Source organism: Stenella coeruleoalba (genome assembly GCF_951394435.1).
Source record: "Stenella coeruleoalba genome assembly, chromosome: 3".
NCBI classification, from domain to species: domain Eukaryota; kingdom Metazoa; phylum Chordata; class Mammalia; order Artiodactyla; family Delphinidae; genus Stenella; species Stenella coeruleoalba.
Genome location: NC_137148.1, coordinates 83,477,725 through 83,497,917, shown reverse-complemented (window position 1 = coordinate 83,497,917; position 20,193 = coordinate 83,477,725). Strand labels below are relative to the sequence as shown.

General features: G+C 38.6%; 2 protein-coding genes across 2 annotated transcripts in view; one reads left to right on the top strand and one right to left on the bottom strand.

Moving 5' to 3' along the window:
• LOC307184057 (uncharacterized protein) overlaps window positions 1–14,817 on the top strand; it is a gene marked incomplete at both ends in the record, with an annotated part of 99,836 nt that extends 85,019 nt beyond the window's left edge. The window contains 5 exons of the mRNA XM_079917304.1: window positions 785–942; window positions 2,703–2,745; window positions 4,502–4,688; window positions 12,644–12,779; window positions 14,718–14,817. Coding sequence (XP_079773430.1) covers window positions 785–942; window positions 2,703–2,745; window positions 4,502–4,688; window positions 12,644–12,779; window positions 14,718–14,817 — 624 coding nt within the window. The remainder of the gene's footprint in view (window positions 1–784; window positions 943–2,702; window positions 2,746–4,501; window positions 4,689–12,643; window positions 12,780–14,717) is intronic.
• LOC307184305 (uncharacterized protein) overlaps window positions 1–20,193 on the bottom strand; it is a 247,185-nt gene that overhangs the window by 112,664 nt on the left and 114,328 nt on the right. The gene's annotated exons all lie outside the window — the stretch shown is intronic.

The following is a 20,193-nucleotide window of genomic DNA, read 5'->3' as shown; positions in this document are numbered from 1 at the left end:
AAGAGTTCTAAAACTAGATTGTAGCAATGGTTTCACAGCTCCGTAAATGCATTAAAGGTCACTAAGTTGTACACGTACAATAAGTGACTTTATGGTATGTAAATTTTATCCCAGTACAGCTGTTTTTAGAAAAGACATGAATAACGGACAGGATATTTTGACATATAATTGTAAAATAAATACAAATAGCAAAAATTTACCTATAAACTGATTTTAGTTTTGCATACATGTTTCAAACTACTGTCATTTATGGAAAAGTGTTCTTTATTCTCTCTATGCTGCAGTTTCCTGACTTGTAAAAAAAAAAAAAGATAATAAAAGTAACTACCTCATAAGCATTTGTGAAGATAAATCAATTAATAGATTTAAAGAAATTAGAAGAGGGCCTGACACACAATAAGTATGGAATCATGTTAATTATAGCCACTAACTAGAGCTCTCATGCCACTACCAAAAACATATATTTTGTAACATCAATTTCTTTTGATGTTCTTTTCTCTGATGGGAAAAATGGGCATGAATGATTAATGATACTCTCCCAAGTTGACATAAATAAATGCATATTAATAGAGGCTATTCAAAAGGGATGTAGAAAATTTGGAGTTTGATGTAATATATCACAGAGAGCATAATCTATAAAAACTCATTTTGGTTTTAGTTTCATTCCGGAACAAAACAAACAATCAGTTCAGAAAAATAACTTTAGTCCTCCTTTCCTCCCTCATTTTCTTCCTTATCTGCTTAGTTGCAGTGCCCATCCTGAACCTCTTCTTATCAATTACAGGATGAAGGAAAATGCCCACCTCTAGACGTAATAAAATTAGAAGGTGCAGAAATTGGCATTGATAGCAGCTTGGGAAAACCATTTGTGTTTAACTGTGTGCCTCAGTCTGGAAATAGAACTTTCTACCTCTGCACAACCTCAAACCAAGAAATGAAAAGGTAATCGATTATTCTTTTATCTTACTAGTTTCACATTGGGTGGGGGAATGCTTCTTCAATAGCAATCTGACAGATTCTTGGGACTGGAAGTAGGGAAGGGAACAGCAAATTCACAGCATGAGTCAATAAACTGTCTTTTTCTTATGTATGAGAAGTTTGGATTTTCATGTTTCTGCCAAGTTTTTTCCTAACAGAATTTCCAAAGAACAGAAGCATCTTCTTCTAACTCATTTACCTTAGATCTCTATATTTTCTAAAAAAGCTCACTACTGCCACAGTTCACATCTAGCTTCCCCAAAAGTTGCCAGATTCATATATTTTAAACTAATTGGATGGATAGTCAGAGGAATAAAACTAATGTAGTTGGGTTACAATTTAACACACTACAGTGAAATGAGCAAAATTAATAATAATAATATAGCTTTGTGGGGAATTAATGCAGTTGACAGTCTGTAAGCGTACAACCCAGTCTGAGGGTAGAAGTGTGAAGGCATTCTAAGAGGGTAGCCTACAAACTCTAAGCATTCAGCAACTTATGATCATTATTCAGTGTGTCACCCTGAGGGAATGGAGATCATTGGTCAGTCCAGTGAGTCAACTCAGAACTGCTGTGTAAGTACTGCTACTTTAGGGTGATGGGTGGGATAGAATGGGGGAGAGGGAGACAATGACAAAAAAATGGGTCAACAGTGTTTAGAAGAATGCCGTATCTCTTTAAGAGAATTTGGACTCCAATTTTAAAGAGAGCCCTAGGTCTGAAACCTCTTAGGCAAACAATATACTGTCTCTATTTGTGGAACACTGTGTATTCAAATGCATGTTTCTTTATAGGACAAACAAGGAAACATGCTGATAGCAACTTAATTGTATTTCAATTCACGGACAAAATATTTATTGGATAGCTAATATGTCCAAGACACTGTTTTAAAATCTCTGAGGACTATTAGTGTGATCAGGCACCAATCCTTGCCTTCAAAACAGCTCTGAACCAAGAAGGTAGGATATTTAATGCAAAATAGAAATCGAGCCGTGCTATAGGAAAAGACAATGTGGCGTAGGAATTGAGGGTGGGGAGAAAAGGTCTCTGGACGTATGGGTGAGGGAGGAGTTTATGAAGGGTGTGCATACAAAAGAAGATATGCATACAAAAGAAGAAATGGAACACAGAAGTGCAGAGGGATTAAATCAAGCTTTGGGGAGAAAAGCATGCAGGATGGTTTGATTGGAAGTTATGGGGTTTAAAAGAAACTTGGAAAAGACTGGCAGGATGGGGTGGGGTAGATAGGCTGGTACCTGGCTAAGGAGACAAGACTAACAAATTTCAGTCCTCAAGTAGGGACACTAACAGTGCACTAAAGGTGGCCGCCTTGTCCAAGGAACACTTGGGGAGGTGGCTTAGAACAGTGGCTACTTGCCAGTCTTTCCATATATTAATAGCCAGGGCCTTACAGTTATCAGCCCTGCTGATACAGCCCTGCTGAATACATTTTCCCTTAGGCACTAATTAAACTATAGTAAAGGAGAAGAATAAAAATAAATTTATTTTAAATACCCCTGGTGGGTGTGGGATTTTGCCACCTAGTAACACCAATTTTATAAGAATGTGTTGCTCTTCAACCATGAATTTAGAGCCATGAGATATACCTGAGGCTCAGGACTCTTCTGTCTGAACAATGGGTTTCAGGGAGAAAAACAAGGCCCTCTGAATGACACTTATCAAGCTCCCCAAGGAAAGCACCTCTCATCTTTCTGTCTTTCAGGTGGCTTGAAGCAATGGACAGAGCGGCCCATCCTGTCCACCAGGTAAGGTGTCCTTGATGTTTATCTGTGCCTTCATTCTGCTTTTCTTCTCCGAGGGGGAAAGGATCAAGTTAGATGTCATGCAGTCCACCCTGGGACTTCTCATATCTGCGATAAAAGCTGGGATTTGCAGTCAACAGGATTTTCCACTCAGATTTTATGGAGGTGCTTGCATTCCTGCTGTTCTTTTTGTTTTCAGCGGTTTGTATGACATTCCTCTCCGTGAGCTCAATGGGTAGTTCCAACTGGGGTGGAATTTCTCCTTGACACAGAACAGCCCAGTGGTTCCCCATGAGGTTAAACCACTGCTACTGTTTTTTTCACACTCCCTAAGAACAAGGGCTCAGGGATATCTTGGGATAGTGCTGTTGGCCAAGCAGCTTATTAGAAAATGATTCCTAGCCCTGAAGTAATACCGTTTTTAATTTAGATTTGACCTATAAACTGAGAGATAACTTTGTAAGATCAACAGGTGAGTCATCACTTCAGCCCCTAAGTCATTTGATACCCTTCTTTCTGAGCTATGACCTGGTCAAGAGGGAAGAAACTTCTTCAATATTCAATTGTTTCATGTTTATGCTATAGATATGATTTCTAATAAGGTTATAGAGTTCCTTTAAATATGCTCATTTCCTCACAAAATGGCTTACAAGAAAAAGGTATTTACTGTCAATAATCTTCTCTACATATTTTGGCTCTTGTACATTCAGGAAAATTTGGGTTGCTTGAGCTTAAATGTACTACCCCCGTGCCCTGTAACTGTACTTTCAGAATAATCACCGGCATTATCACATGATAAACAGCAGGACTTGTGTTTCACTCTACCTGGAACACAATGCTCAACACACTCATCCGTCTCTCCAGTGCATCATCGTCATGAGCCTCGATATTTTTAAGAGGGATCTATTCTGCTCATGCACTCAGGGTGTCTGCAGCAGAGTGAAAAATGAATACCCAAACTCCCAGCAGGCTCCCACTACACAGCAAAGAATTCAGCCAGCTCTGCATTCTGAAATCTTTTGCACTGCTGTGTTAAAACTAAAGAGCAAAAATGAAACCAATAAAGAAGAGAAACTGGCCAGTGCCCAGCAAGGTATTCTGATAAAGGGATGAAGCACCATGTCCCCTGCCTCAGGTCAAGTTCCCAGGAAAAGCCTGCCACTCCCTCAGGACTATGGATCGAGGGCTGACCTCCAGGGTAGAGGATCTTGATTTATCATGGGCCTTCCACTACACAGACCATATGAGCCTAAGGCCTGATCTGGCCTGGGGCATTTAACTCGTTCCTTTGTACAAATGGGAGTGCTAGATAAAGTAAAGCATGAACCAGGGGCTGCAGTTAGTCACAGTGGACATACCAGGAACAGGGCTAGAAGGACAATCCCAATGGTGAGTAAAATAACACAGTGGGGCCAGCACTTATAGACAGGGCCTTTAAACAACAGCCTTTGCTGAGCTGCCCATTTCCATTTCCTTTCTATACATCACTGATAATTCTTTTGATTTCCTCACAATAGAAAAGAAGCCAAAGAGAAGGGATATCTATGGACATGAAAAGGGAGAAATTCTCTATGGCCAATGGATAAATTCAGATTGTCTGGCTTGTTGCTCAAGTATTCAGATTGCCTTAGCAATAGAATCACTTAGGACAGAAGCATCTCTGAAGTCAGTCTTGGTGCTGATGTCATTGGCTCTGGGAGTCACTGACCATTGGCACAGGAATGGCCACTCAGCTGATCCCTTTGTGTCACACCTGCAGAAGCATGTCTGGGAAGACGTTACTCTGCACAACAGGAGCCTCCCGCCCCTGGCTATCAAGAACCCAGAGTGCCTGGGCCTTCTGCACCAACTTGACAGAAGCACAGACATGTGGATCCAGCACTATTGCATTCTGAAGGATGGCTGCTTGTACTTCTACGCTAGCATTCGCTCCACCCAGGCCTCAGGTATGGACTTAACTTTCACCTGAAATAATAGTAATTGCCGTCATAATAGTAATGACATCTTAGCTTTACAGAGACTTTACCAAACTTTATGCTGTGTAAATTAGTTCAGTTATTGTCTGGAGAAGGGATACTATTATTATTCACATTTTACAGATAGGAAAACTGACTGGAAAGTCTACACAACTTGACAATATCTCGTGTAGTAAGCAATGAAGCCGAGATCTAAATGCAGCCAACCTAACTCCAGAGCCTGCACCCCTAACCCCGCGATTTTACTGCCTGGGAAAACAAAAACTAAACCCCTTCATCTTTTTATCACTGATGACATTCAGAGTCAATGCCAGTAGTTTTCTTGGCTAGTGGCTCTACCCTTTTCTGGTAGTATCCCTAATCTTGGACAAGTGAGTAACGAAAAGAACATTAATTGTCAATTTTCCTTAGGCAAGTTACTTAACTTCCTAAAACTTAGTTTCGTCATTTATAAAATGGAAACAGCTATCTATTTCACAGGACTATTGTGAAGATTGAATGAAGTGATTGCCATTTAGAGTCTCTTAAGTTCTACATACAAAGTACTCGACACAAAAAGCTTTCTCTCTATAAAATGTATATATATTTATTAAATTATATATAAATATTATACATAATATATATTTTAATATGCTAAAAGCTATATATAAAAAATAAGTATGTAAACAATATAATATAGTAATAAAATAATTGTGCACGATTTCTACAAGAACGATTATTTGCCTTCTTGTCATTTTTGACAAAATAGATTACAGATGTTTTATTTGCAGTTGAACTTTTTCCCAAACAAATAATCCTTAAATAATTTTCAGTAATGAAGATCCTGGAATCTTAGTCATTTAATTTCCTTTTTTTAGCATAAATGCCTTTCTTTAATTAAGCTAGATCGCCATGCCAAATGGGAAGGAGGTATCTGGTGACCATTTTGACCTTTATGGAAGGGTATGAAAGAGGTACAAACTGAGCATCACACTATGGTCCTTTTCTCATCACTCAGGATGAGCAATACAATAACTCTCTTTTACTTACTCACCCTTCCACTTTGAGAGTATTAAAACATGACCCAGAATATTATTCAACTATTAGGAAATAGCCAGCATCTCTAAGCACTTTCAGAACAGACTGTTCCTATGCAATCCAAATCCACAGCTTTAAGCACCTGACTCCAGGATGAGAATGAAGATAGACAAAACAAACGTCTAAAGTAGTCATTGACTGGGGCTTTTATTATAAAATATCACTGCGAAAGTCTGAACCATTATAACTAACAAATCAATGAAGTTCATTTTCAAGAGAATGTTTCCATAGGTAGAAAGTGAATGTTTAGGATTGAATGCTCAGATTACTCCAAACTTAAATATTAACCAAGTGCTTCCAAACCCCTGGGGCCCAGGGACCGCTACTGATTCCAAGAGTTTAAAATGGTAATGACAGCCACTAAGTGGCCTCCCTTATTCTGAAAGGTCCGAGGAGGCCCTATTTAGAAAAGTCCTGGTTGGAGAGCTGGGAAACAGCTACTAATAAATGGCCTAAAAATAATAACAGTAAAAGCAGATAACAGAGTTATCTTTTAGTGGGTAAAGATTTTGTACTGGTCACTCTAGTAAGTGTTTTTACTTATTATTTCGTTTAATTTCTACAACAATCCTATAAATAGGTTATTAGCCCACCTACAAGTTTGGAAACTGATGCTTAGCAAGGTTAACTCGTTTGCCCAAGTTCCCTTAGCTAGTAAATGGTGAAGATAGAATTTGAACCTAGGCAGCCTAAGTTACACTAGCCAAAAGGAAAAATAGACAAGGGGGAAAATGTGAAAGCTTTCTTTATATTCATCCTTATTATTTCACACATCTTTCCAGAAACTTCCATGGTCCTTTGTTGCATCCAGAGCACTCTAGGGCCTTCTACTTTGTCCCCAAACCCTTCTTTCTGGCTTTCTCTTCCACTCCTGTGTTAAAGCACCCTGTACTCCACATGCACACATGGTCACATTCTATTTGCTTAGCACACCCCACCTCTTGGACTTTTCTCTGACCCCATGTCTTTGCTTATGTTACTTCCTTCCCCTGAAACATTCTCTACCTACTGATTCCCCAACACAAGTTGTCCAGATTCTAGCTGTCCTTCAAGTGCTTATTCAAATGTTGGCCATCTCTCTTAGAAAGGAATCCCAGATGGTCCTAGGTAAACAAAGCATCTCACTTTTCTGAACTTCCACACTCACCCATCTTGCGACACTTATCACCCTCTACTTTGTATTTTATCTCTAGTTGGCCATTTATCTCTTCTAAGGGATTATGTACTCAGAGATGACTCTATATTTTGTATGTTTAATAAATGAATGAGTAAACAACCAAATTGACTCAGTTGGCCACTATTCCCATGAAGTGTGGGTACTGTAGTTTGTCATACCCTCATTTAACAATGGAGAAAGATACAAGATTACAAAGCCAATTCAAAGGCAAAACCAGAACTCAGGCCACCAGATACCTGGGCTTTTGGCCATATTACACTCTTTCCAGCTGTAAGAAGTTATCTAATTTCTATCTATTTTAAAATTTTTCTCCTGAAAATATATTATTTTGTGGCTAATAAAAATAAATTCAAAGACATTCATTCTTTCCCAGCCTTACTTCTTTTCTTTTTTTTTTTTAAATTTATTTATTTATTTATTTTTGGCTGCACTGGGTCTTTGTTGCTGTGCACGGGCTTTCTCTAGTTGCGGTGAGCGGGGGCTACTCTTCGTTGCAGTGCGCAGGCTTCTCATTGCAGTGGCTTCTCTTGTTGCAGAGCATGGGCTCTAGGAGCGCAGGCTTCAGTAGTTGTGGCACACAGGCTCAGTAGTTGTGGCTCACGGGCTCTGGAGTGCAGGCTCAGCGGTTGTGGTGCACGGGCTTAATTGCTCCGCGGCATGTGGGATCTTCCCAGACCAGGGCTCGAACCCATGTCCCCTGCATTGTGGATTCTTAACCACTGCACCACCAGGGAAGCCCCCAGCCTTACTTCTTGAATATCCTATCTTCATAGGTCCTTAATTTCTAGCCCAAATTATTTCAATATGAATGAAAAGAACATGTTCCTTACTGAAATTCCAACAGAATTTTTATATCTAGGCCAGGTTCTAAAATAGAGGCCTGTGATTTCTGTTTTTACATGACTCTACTCTTCCTTGAATAAAAGATGCCTGAGCATGCACCTTGTTCCAGAAGGTGTACTTTATTGCCACCGCCTCCCCACTGCCACCCTGACAGCTGTTGGGTCCAGCTGGAAGCTCTCCCAGGGTTAATCCACTGCTAATCCTTCTTCAGCATTAAGGTGGCTGTGCAGGAATTCTTCTGAAGTTCTTTACCCTTCCCTGGACTTGAATTTTAAATTGAGGTTTACATCCTTTTTCTAAGAGTCCTTTTCAATCTTCTTATACATCTTAACTCAGATCATGACCTGAGGCTCAGAGCCAGTGGTCCTGCATAATGAAACTTAAGATAGGATCGAGGCAAATCCAAATTTCCTGTGGAAAATTCCCCAAATAAATATGCCCCTCTCTACTGTCCACAAAAAGTCACTGCCCTGGTGAACCACATTTTTTTTTCCAGAGGACTGGATCATACTGCTCAAGTGTATTGGAATGGGAAAGTTAGCATGTGCTACTGAATGTTTCCTATGTGTCCAGGACTTGGATAGGCACTTCATGTTCGTTATCTAAAACTAATATTTGCAAAACATCCACAGTTATTGTCCTATTTCAAGTAAGAAACTAAAGCTTGGAGAAGTTAACTAGCACAGCACTGGTCAACCAGCTATTAAGTGACAGAGACAAACTCTGAACAAATGCTACCAAAATCCTATGCCCAAACTCTTAGCCACCATGCTCTGTGTAGCACTCCCTGACAGAGATTAGTCTTCTAAAAGCAGTACTCGGTCAGTAATGTTGTGTGTCTGGTCTCTGCGCTCTGGACATCAGCACACTGACTGCAATAGCCAGGGTCCACTCAGTCCAACAACCAAAGGAGTTGTGAGGACAGCAAAGAAATTGAGTTGAATGGCTGAAACCATGCTGCACCATGAACACTATACGCACTAATATGTTTAGTTTAACTTAATCATTTTATATGCATGGAATATGAATCATTATTATATTAATAAAGATTATACAGGGTTCTAATGCTCATTTTCTTCTAGTTGACACTAAGTAAATGACCTTTGCGCTGGTCTGATCTATAGTTCGTTCTTTACTTACATTGTTCAAGCTCTGCTTGGCTCTTGCACATCCCACCCTGGTTTGGTTCCTAGTTCTCCCCTGTGAAGGTCATAACCTTGAAGCAGGCCTTGATTACCATTTATAGCAGTATTTATCAAACTGCAGGTTTTGACCCTGTTACTGTGTCATACAATCAATGTAGTAAATTGTGACCAGTATTTAAAAAACAATAGCATAGGATTTAATTGAATAAAAACTATCATGATACATCACAATGTTTCACAAAACTTTTGGTTTAATTGTATTAAAACATGTAGAGGTCTGTATTTATTACATCTTTATATCACAGCCAAAAACAGGTGGAAAAATACTAAAGTACAAAAACCCTATCTCTGCATATATCCTGGTTCACACAGTCAGTTTTCTTTCAGAATATTAGAAACAGAATATTTAAAGAAGGTTCTTTCCTTTCTATTATCTTTGTAATATGCCTGTCATATTTTCTGCTTTGTTATTAAGACTCAGCCTTCTACATTCACCACTTCAGAGACATGGTCCCCTGGCTGCAGCATCTCGGTTACTTTACTGTTTTATTTTCATTTATTTTATTTTATTATTCATTTTACTACATTGATTTATGTTCTTTATTAGAGACCTGGGACACATCATATGATATTTCTTATTTCTGAAGGTATCTGTAGTATTTGGGGCATGACTTAGCTCTTGTGACAGTCACCTGTGATGCTGAGAGAATAGCGAGGGCAGCGAAGAGGAGGCAGGGAAAGGTAACAGTGAGAGGAGGGGAAAGAGCAAAAGCCATGAGAAGCAACACAGCCCTGATTTCCTGTAAAAACCCTATGAGATGCTAGTCCCACATTTTACTTTCAGCTAAATATGCCTCAAATATATATTTTGGGAGTCGGAGAAATAGCCCCAGTCAGTTAGGTCCCTGAAGTCTTTTCTCACCATTACGGAAGGTGCTAGTACTTTAACGATATGTATTACTGGCTGGCCTATGCCTGCTAATATTAAAAAGCCACTGTGATTATTCCAGAAGCCTGTTAGTGCCTCTTCATAGGCCTGAAGCCCCTTGTCATTCACAGTATACTTGATAATTTTTTTCCTTTTATCTCTCTCCAGCAAGAGTTGGAAGTAACAAATCGTGATTGTTAACTATTATTCTTAAACAAATCACATCAAGTTCTGTATGTGCTGCTCAGATATATTTTACATTATTGCAACAAATGGATAGTTCTTGTGAGAAATCTCTGTCCAAACACTGTGCCAGCTTGCTATTTATTGCTGCCACCTAATGACAGACAGAGACCAGCCCAATGAGGTCACTTGAAATGAGGTAATGGGGTTATAATTGGATGACTTTACTGCTAATCATTTCTACCCTATAATTAGTTAGGAGAGGTGTCAGAAACTTTCCTGTTTGTAGCAGACACCTTTTGGGCATAACTTTCTGTCCATTCTCAAAATGGGTAGGAATGGAGGAAGGTATTCTTATCTGTTCAGACATATGAGAAAAGGAAATTCACAAGCAGGAAGAAGTCAAAAACCAGTACCTAATATAAATGGTGTATACTGTTGTTTGGAGCAGAGAATTAAGACAGCAAAATAACCCTCAGATAAGTTCTTAGGTATCCTATAGTCCTGAAACATCTAACGCGTTGCTTATTCTACATCTAGTATATACCCCCAAAACATACACCTATGCAAAAACTTGCACGCGAACATCGCAATGTTATTCATAATAGCCAAAAAATTGAAGAAAACTCAAATGTCCAAACTAACAAATGGATAAATCAAATATGCTATATCCATACAATGAAATTTCAGCAATAAAAATAAATGAAGTACTAGTACATGATACAACATGAATGAATCCTGAAAACTTTATGCTAAGTGAAATAAGTCAGTCACAAAAGATCACATATCGTATAATTCCACTTATATTAAGTGTCCCAGGAAAAATCTATAGAGACAGAAAGTTCGTTAGGATTGCCTAGGCTTAGGATGGGGAAGCAGATGGGCAGTGACTGCTGATGGGTATGGAGTTTCTTTCTGAGATGATGAAATGTTCCAAAGGTAGATTATGGTGGTGGTTGCACAACTTTATAAACAAACTAAGAATCAGTGATTGTATACTTTAAATGGATGAATATTATTCTGTGTAAATATTATCTGAAAAAAGTTGTTTTATATTTGTCTAGCTCAAAGAAAGAAGTCACTCTCTGATTTTGGTAAACACCATTTTACTGGAGCCTACTAAAAGAAAAAATTCTAACCATTTCTAAAATGAATGCTTTCCTAGAAGTTAGTTCTAAAATGGACTCTTTTTTTTTTTTTTTCGGTACGCGGGCCTCTCACTGTTGTGGCCTCTCCCATTGCGGAGCACAGGCTCCGGACGCGCAGGCTCAGCGGGCATGGCTCACGGGCCCAGCCGCTCCGCGGCATGTGGGATCTTCCCGGACCGGGGCACGAACCCGCGTCCCCTGCATCAGCAGGCGGACTCTCAACCACTGCGCCACCAGGGAAGTCCCTAAAATGGACTCTTTTTAAATGAAAAATTTTAAAGAATTTAATAGTGCAACTAAACCCCCTCTATAGAGTAAAGAATTTTTAAAGTCCAAAAGCCACTCATTCTGTCTAAAAAGAAAAATTTATGACTTCCTGACAGTGTATATTGTTATCAAGTGTAGCCAAAGAAAAACAAAAATGAGCCAAATTTTCCTTTCACAGTCCCTTACTACCATACCAGTATAGAATACTTATCCCATAGAGTAGCAAAAATCCCAGTCGTATTTTGGCATTTTCTTTGCTAGTATAGTGCAGTAAAGTGGCTACTGGAGTGGGGACAGTGGGAGGTTGGGGAGCGAGAATAATACGAGTTAGCAAGCACAAGAAAGAGATCTAAAAATCTAATCATCACTATTAATGACGTTACCTAGAGTATCTGCATGAGATTCAAGTTACCTCAGGTTACCATAAGGAACACACAAGTGTTGATTTTTCGGCACCTTCTCCTAGACTGATGACTTCTCCCCACACCCCTACCCCTAAACAATGTAAACAGAATTCTGGCCAAGCAATATATAACCATTAACATAGGTTCAAAGGACCATGTCATTTTTTAAAACCAGTCATTTATTCTCATTTTAATTCAAGTTGGTGCCCTCACATCACCCTGTGGGTTCATATTTTAAATGTGCTTTGCATATGCACAAAGAAGGTGAGAATCTATGTTGGTTGTAGAAACCTCTGGCCATCTTCATAACTCCTCAGGATGTCTTAATGGTTCTGCCCAAACAAATACTATTTAATTTTTCCTCTAATGTAATATTGTAGGTGTCAATATTTGATACTGAAAAATGTATTTCAAAATGTGTCCTCCAGGAACACACTAAAAGAAGTAACCTAAAGAAACTACTTTAGGCCCACAGTAACAAAAAGCTAAATATTGAACATGTCATGAGAACACTGTAGAAATGAAAAACAGGAAATCCAAACTTTGTTACCAGTCTTGCCATTAATTATTAGTGGATGACCTAAGTTATCAATATATATTCTTTTGGAACCTCACTTCTTCATCTGTAAAACAAGACACCTGGACTAGAGGTTCCTTCAGATACAAAATTTTCTTGACACCTTTTCAGACTTTTTCTCCATCTTACTCTTTCCCTATTCTCCTCACTTGCTTTTTTCCTTTCACCCTCTGTAGGTGGCCTTTATCTACAAGGATATACGGTGAATGAGCAGACCCTTAGCTTCAAGCAATCAGTAATTGAACTCAAACCTCCAACTGAAGAATTCAAGACTTTCTATTTCTGTGCAGAAAATAAGACAGAAAACCAACGGTAAGTCAAGGTCTACGTATTTCTTCTTCTTTATCAGTCCTGACAGGAGCCTTCTAAGCAAACCCTTATCCTTATTTTCCAACTTCAACTCCACATCTTCAATTAAATATCTCCCTTTCTTTGCATAGTCCCTGTAGTTAATATTCCCCAGGATTTTTTTTTCTTTCAATGCATAGAAGATGACTCTTCTAGAAGTATTTTTTTTCAAATGAAAATGGAGTCCATAGTTCTTCCCAAGGTAGTGGCTGACTCAGGTTTCAACATAAAAAATCCACTAACACTGTAACCCGTAAATGTTGTAATTTATTAATTCACAGGTTTGTTGTTTCACCACCTTTCACGTAACTCTTATTGATATGTCCATCTGGTCAGTTGTGTGGTTTTGTTATAAGCCATCGAAGGGCACAGGACTCATCCATCTAAATTGTATGTTTAGTATCCAACTTGGCATGTACAAATGGGTACTGGTTTCGTAAAGATTCTGAGAAAAACCCAGCAGTAAAGTTAACAGAGACAAAACCATGAAACAGAGGAAGTACCTAGAGTATCCTCCTTCATCTCTCAAGTCTCCCTGACCTAACTCCAATCCCCAGGACATCCAATGTCCTACATCTCCCATTCCTACTCTCAACTGCTTGGTGACCATCCAGACACTTTCTTCCAACTATCTGGATAAAAAGGATCTAATAAAGAAATTTACAGTGATTTCTTAAAACAAAGGACATGGTAAAGCTTCCAGGGCCATTTGCACAAATCAAATTCACTGTTTCAACCCAAAGAAATAAAACTCCAAAAGTAGAATTTCAGTAATCTCCAGCAAGTGACCATTTGGAGAAGGGAGAAGGATTTCCTAGGCCTTCCCTCGTTACGTAACCTTCCTTGCTCCACTCACTCCTAAGCATGGGCTAGAGTGGGAGGATAATGAATATAGAATTGCTAGATACTTGCCAGGATCTTCTTCCTCAGACTGTGCTGTATAATCTGGTGGCAGATAAAGATGGTCCCTTGAAGGTGAGGCTCCAGCCTTCTATTATTGTAGAAAAGGGGTCACTGAAAGAGAGTTAACTCCAATCAGATAAAATTTACTGGCTTCTCTAAGAGAGGAAGTTGAATAGTTGGATCTCACTGCCAAATCCATGAGTGGATACTATCAAGAGGAAACAATATTAAGTCATTAGAGAAATATTTAAAAGAGCAAGAGTTTCACAAATTGTGGTTTATGGAACTCTGGTTCCACAAGATAGCCCACTCCCCAAAAGTAGTGAAATAAGTTTAGGAAATGATACAAATCATATTCCCCTCTCAGAGAATCACAAAGTATATTAACTCAATGTTTCTGAGACACATTGCTGGAAGGAATCCTGGTTAACTCCCCTTAACTCCCACTACCTAAGCTTATCTGACCTAAACTACTTTAAAAAAATAACACCTATTAACCACCCTTAGAATAAACATCATATGGGCACATTTTATAAAACATCATCCAAGAAAATGAAAGGAACAGAGAGGGAGAGAGGAGAGTTAACTGGAGTGTTTGCTGTGGTTTCAAGAACATGACAAAGAAGTATTTGGTCCTAATGGCAATATTTGATTACTATACATTTGATCAACTAAACTTTAAATAGAAACAGAAAATACTAGTAATAATTTTTAAATCCTATAACTGCGTTAATCACTATTTACTAACATTGTACCCTCTCCTGGCCCTATTATTTACATTAACATGGATTTAAATCATAGCTACCACTGCATATTTCTCTTTTGGTGTTCTACCTTTTTGTTCAATCCAAAACCTAAGGATCATGGTTTACTATATTAATTTTGAACTAAATAACAAAGAGAAACATTTACAAGATAAATTAAAAGATTTTGTAACATTTCACCTCCCTAGAGTCCAACAATTTTTTGATGACCTGTCCTGTGCTGTTATCTCTGCAGCTGGATTACAGCTCTGAAAATGTCTATCAAAAAATGGCTTCCTTTGCATCAGGCTATTCAAGACTTCATGAATCGACCTCTAGAGGAGACCAGAATGTGACTGAAATCCTAATCGTAAGAGAAAGGATCTACAAAATCACACCAGCTAGTTGTGGGAAGAAACAAAAACATTTATCACTATATAGCTTTTCAAATGAATGTTCCTCCAATATATTAAAATTTTGTGATAAGATTATAATTTTGATTCTGAACCAAAACACCAAAATCTCATGTGACACTCAAATAACTTATATCAACATCATTAAGACCTCTATATTTTTTCCCCCATGGGCTGTACATGTTAGCATCAAAATATAGTATGCCCCATATCCCTGGCTTTTTGAAAGAATATAATACAAGAAAAGTTAATTTATTTTATTCTTTCTTTTATATTCTTTGCTAAATGTTTCACTCTGTTCTTTGGCTGTAGGTTTCCTAGAATGTCTCTAGGTCATGATGTGGGAAGCTGATATTTGGGAAATTTAAGATCATGGAAATTAAGTGGCTTAAATGATGAGTAACTAATTCAGCTAAACAAAGGTCATCTTAAAATCAACTGGCCCAAGTGCCTCCCAAAACTTCCCAGATGAAAGAAAATAATAACAATTATTGTTATAAAAATAAAATAAGGAAATAATTAGACTGAATTTAGGGGAAAAAACTCAGAGGCATGGGTCTTATTATTACCTGAATTATTGTCTGAATATCTATCACACTGAAAAGGGAAAACAAAATAAATCAAGAATGTTCTGTTCTTAATCCTGAAAGTAAAATTCAGAGAAATTCAAAAGTGAATTCCAAGCATTGACTTCACTTCTCAGTGGAACAATCCCAATGTGTATCCAAGACGTTGTGATGCACTCAGAAGTCCCATGCCATCACTAATGGAACATGGAACACAGCTTTCAGAGCACAGATTCAAGTGCTCTGGATTAACTTATGACAATAATAAAAACTTGAAAATTTGTCAAAATATTTCAGAACTCACAAGGACCTTACAGCTTAACCTCTCTTCTTTGTGGCTGAGGCTCCGAGAGGTAATTGCCTCTTGAAGATCACAAAGGTTGAACTGGAGCTGAAGCCTGGAGCTGAATTCAGATCTTCATCCCTCTATCCAGCATTGTTTCCACTCATCCTACAGCCCCTCATTGTGCCCAAGGATGTGGTGGGGTTTAGTAGCGATAATGCAGCTACTCACTCCCCAAACTTGTTGAATACTTCTAGTCTTTCACTGAGAACTGAAAAACATTGATTCCAGCAATAAATCATGTTTATATTTCTACAGTCTCATGGAAGGCCTTCATGTTAATTCAAATCATAGCCTTTTCCAGAGAATCTTAAATATAAAAAAGATAGAAAAATTCATGCCATTTTTCCTACACTCTTCACCTCCGTCCCCCACCCAAAAGACTGAACTCTTTAACTAGAAGGTTACACTTTGCAGCTGTCCTTCACCACAACTCAGATAAAGGAGGCTTGTGAGTGTGTAAGCATGTGCAACTTAGTTCCCATATTAAGAGAAGCTGCCTAAATGAACTCATGCCATAAAAGGCATGCTGTAGTACTCTGACCAACTTAATACCATAATCAAAAATATTCAATTAACAATAACAGATAGCCCTCTGTTCTGACAATGGTCCCTTTGTGCTCCAGTATTTGTCTTGATAATAATGAGGACTTTCAGCAGGGGCATTACTGATAGTAATGTTCATGTCAGAAACCTGGAGCTCACACATCTGCTCCCCAGCGGAGCACTCCGCCTTTCTGGAGCCCCATAAAAGAATGTACAAACTGTGCTGTTAGACTGCCAACACATGAAAGAATGCTCAACATCATTAATCATTAGAGAAATGCAAATCAAAACTACAATGAGATATCATCTCACACCAGTCAGAATGGCCATCATCAAAAAATCTAGAAACAATAAATGCTGGAGAGGGTGTGGAGAAAAGGGAACACTCTTGCACTGTTGGTGGGAATGCGAATTGGTACAGCCACTATGGAGAACAGTACGGAGGTTCCTTAAAAAACTACAAATAGAACTACCATATGACCCAGTAATCCCACTACTGGGCATGTACCCTGAGAAAACCATAATTCAAAAAGAGTCATGTACCAAAATGTTCATTGCAGCTCTATTTACAATACCCCAGAGATGGAAACAACCTAAGTGCCAATCATCAGATGAATGGATAAAGAAGATGTGGCACATATATACAATGGAATATTACTCAGCCATAAAAAGAAACGAAATTGAGCTATTTGTAATGAGGTGGATAGACCTAGAGTCTGTCATACAGAGTGAAGTAAGTCAGAAAGACAAATATCGTATGCTAACACATATATATGGAATTTAAGAAAAAAAATATCATGAAGAACCTAGGGGTAAGACAAGAATAAAGACACAGACCTACTGGAGAACGGACTTGAGGATATGGGGAGGGGGAAGGGTGAGCTGTGACAAAGTGAGAGAGAGGCATGGACATATATACACTATCAAACGTAAGGTAGATAGCTAGTGGGAAGCTGCCGCATAGCACAGGGATATCAGCTCGGTGTTTTGTGACCGCGTGGAGGGGTGAGATAGGGAGGGTGGGAGGGAGGGAGACGTGAGAGGGAAGACATATGGGAACATATGTATAACTGATTCACTTTGTTATAAAGCAGAAACTAACACACCGTTGTAAAGCAATTATACCCCGATAAAGATGTTAAAAAAACAAAACAAAACTGTGCTGTTACCAGGCAGCAGGCTAGTGACCACAGCCAACTGTAACACTGGCATGGAGCTTTCCCCTGATGGAGAAAAACAAAAGTGACTACCTCAGTAAAAGGTGAATACAGTTTTTCCTGAATTAAGCACTCATGTAACTCACTTGAAAGTGAAAGGTATCAACACTCCAAGTTCAGAGCTACTCCTCAAAAACTACTGTAGTTATTCCTGGAATGTTCTAGAGATCTAAACAATCCCAGACATATTAAATAAAAAATTTCGTGTGAGCATTTTAATGTGGAGAGGATTCTGAGCGTTTATATGATTTTTAAGGGATATATGACCCCAAAAGAACTTTTATTTCTAAGATTAAAAACATTTCCCAAGATCCACAAGATTTCCATCCCCAGTAGGAATACTAAGGAGGGAAAAGTACAGGGCCAGCCTTCTACATAAACACTATCTGACTGCACATTTTAGGGTTAGCCCACCTTTTGGCAAATCAAGGAGAGCTCCCCATGAGCCCGATAGTCAGCTAGTCAATAAATATTCATTGAGCACCTACTATGGGTGAAGCGCTAGTTGTCAGCAGTGAGCTGCTATTCGGGAGAGGCAGAAAACATTGTTCAAAGCATGCACTCTGTAGCCAGATGGCCTGAGGTCAAATTCCTACCCTGTCACTTCCTGGCTGTGACCTTGGGCATGTTACTTGAACTCTCCCTGCTTTAGTTTCCTCATCTATAAATGGAGATAATTCCAGTGTGTGTCACATGTCTATGAGAATTAAATGAACAATGTATGAAAAGCACTGTAACAGTGAGCAGCCCCAGTGAACTCTCAATATGATTATCAATATCATTAGCAAGCATTGTCAGCTAGTTATATACAAGACTTCCCATCTCTGTGACAGCTTCAGAAGAAACATATCTTGTCTCCTTCACCTCACTACCTGAAGGCAGAGAGAATGGAGGAGAGTTCCCTCAAGGTTTCCTTCTTACGTGGCTTTAAAAGAGAGGACCAAATATAGTTTCAGGCGTTCTGGGTTATATGCAGCATAATATTGCCTATTTAGAACCCCAAAGACTGGCCTGCAGTTGTCAAAACTCTCTTAGCCCAACTTCTTAGTAAACTTGGAAGATTTCCCATCAGCATTCCTAGAAGCCCTAAGCTAGGCCCAAATTATTCTCAGAAGGTCCCTGCAGGGCCTAAGTCGGGCTGATCTAACTCCAATTCTTATTCAGCCTCATCTGTTGACTTAATGTGCAAACTATAAGGAAAACCCCTAGAACTGTTCTGTACCTGGGAATTACATTTAGTGAAGTTAATAAATATCAAAGAACACAATGATTATTCCCTTAAGAAGGGAACACTAGAAGCAATCATTCTATTTCCTTTATTTGCCTCAGCCTAAGAAAATAATCTCAGTGATCCCTTGCCTCCTAATAATCTCTCAAGCTTCTTCCTGGGTTTAGAATAATCTTCCCACACACATACACTTTTGAGAGAAAAATAATTTTTCTATAGAGGTTTTGCTAACAAAGTAGAATTCTGTTTTCCATTCTAGTCTACCCAACAATCATGCAAAACCCATTTCAAAGGCATATTCACAGCAGGATATAAAAGATAATGAAATTATAAAGCATACTTTTAAAAAAATAACCACTCTATTCTAACAGTACCTTATATCTTATAATATTACCTATGTATATTTTTGGTTTAAAAAATATCCCTTCACACGTTTCCAAATCTGTCTTTTTAGAATGGAACCCATTCTTAAGCAGAGAATTTTCATATCAGTGCCTCTTCACATGCTATGAATACCTAGAATGCATAAACAGGGTTCTGAATATACTACTAGATTATTTGATCAATCATCTGAGGCAGAATGGGGAGGATCTCACATCTGTAATTATTGGTATGATGACTTCAGGGAGGTAGGAATATGTCTGTCTTACTTACCATCTTCCCTGAAGCTAGCACAATGTCCAACGTACATTAAACATTCAATATTCATATAGTAAAAGCATAAATAAATGAATTCCCATTTATTGACCTGATCACAGATGAAGATTAAATCTGCTAATTTTGAGTTTAGATTCTGAGTTGCATTAGGACTTTACAGAAAGATTTTGGAGAGAACTTAAGCATAAAGATATTATAATTATGAAGAAATTGTGGCATCTTATAGAACCTAAAGGCAAAAATGCACCTCAGAGTCAGTCTCAATGGGGATTGAAGCATAAGAAGAAACCCAAGGTATCTTCTCTCTCTGCTCTACTGCTTGTTATGCCACTTCATTCTTCTTTCTCCCTGCAAGTTGACTTTAATTGATATACAGAATGAATGTGTGAATTTTAAGTCAAAATCCCAATGACAGTCCTAGCTTCTTAACAGGATCCACATATGGAGATTACCTCACCTTTGTATGCATAAAGTCTGTGGCCAGAGGATGGGGTAGAAAAGCCTTTGAAGCAATCAGAGCTAGTGTCAACATGTTAAGGTGAGGTACCCTGCGTATCACCAGTAATAGCAAGGGCCTAAACAGCAACACTTACAGAAGAACCAAACTCAAAAAGGGAACTTCCCTCTTATCTAAGATGAAATATAGGAAGGAGCCTTCCTAGTTTAAAGCCACTTGCTCCCACGCAGAGGTAAATGCTGTGCCTTCACTCTCTGAATGCTTTAAAGTTGTGTCTCTTATCTTGAATGATGGGACCCAGAATG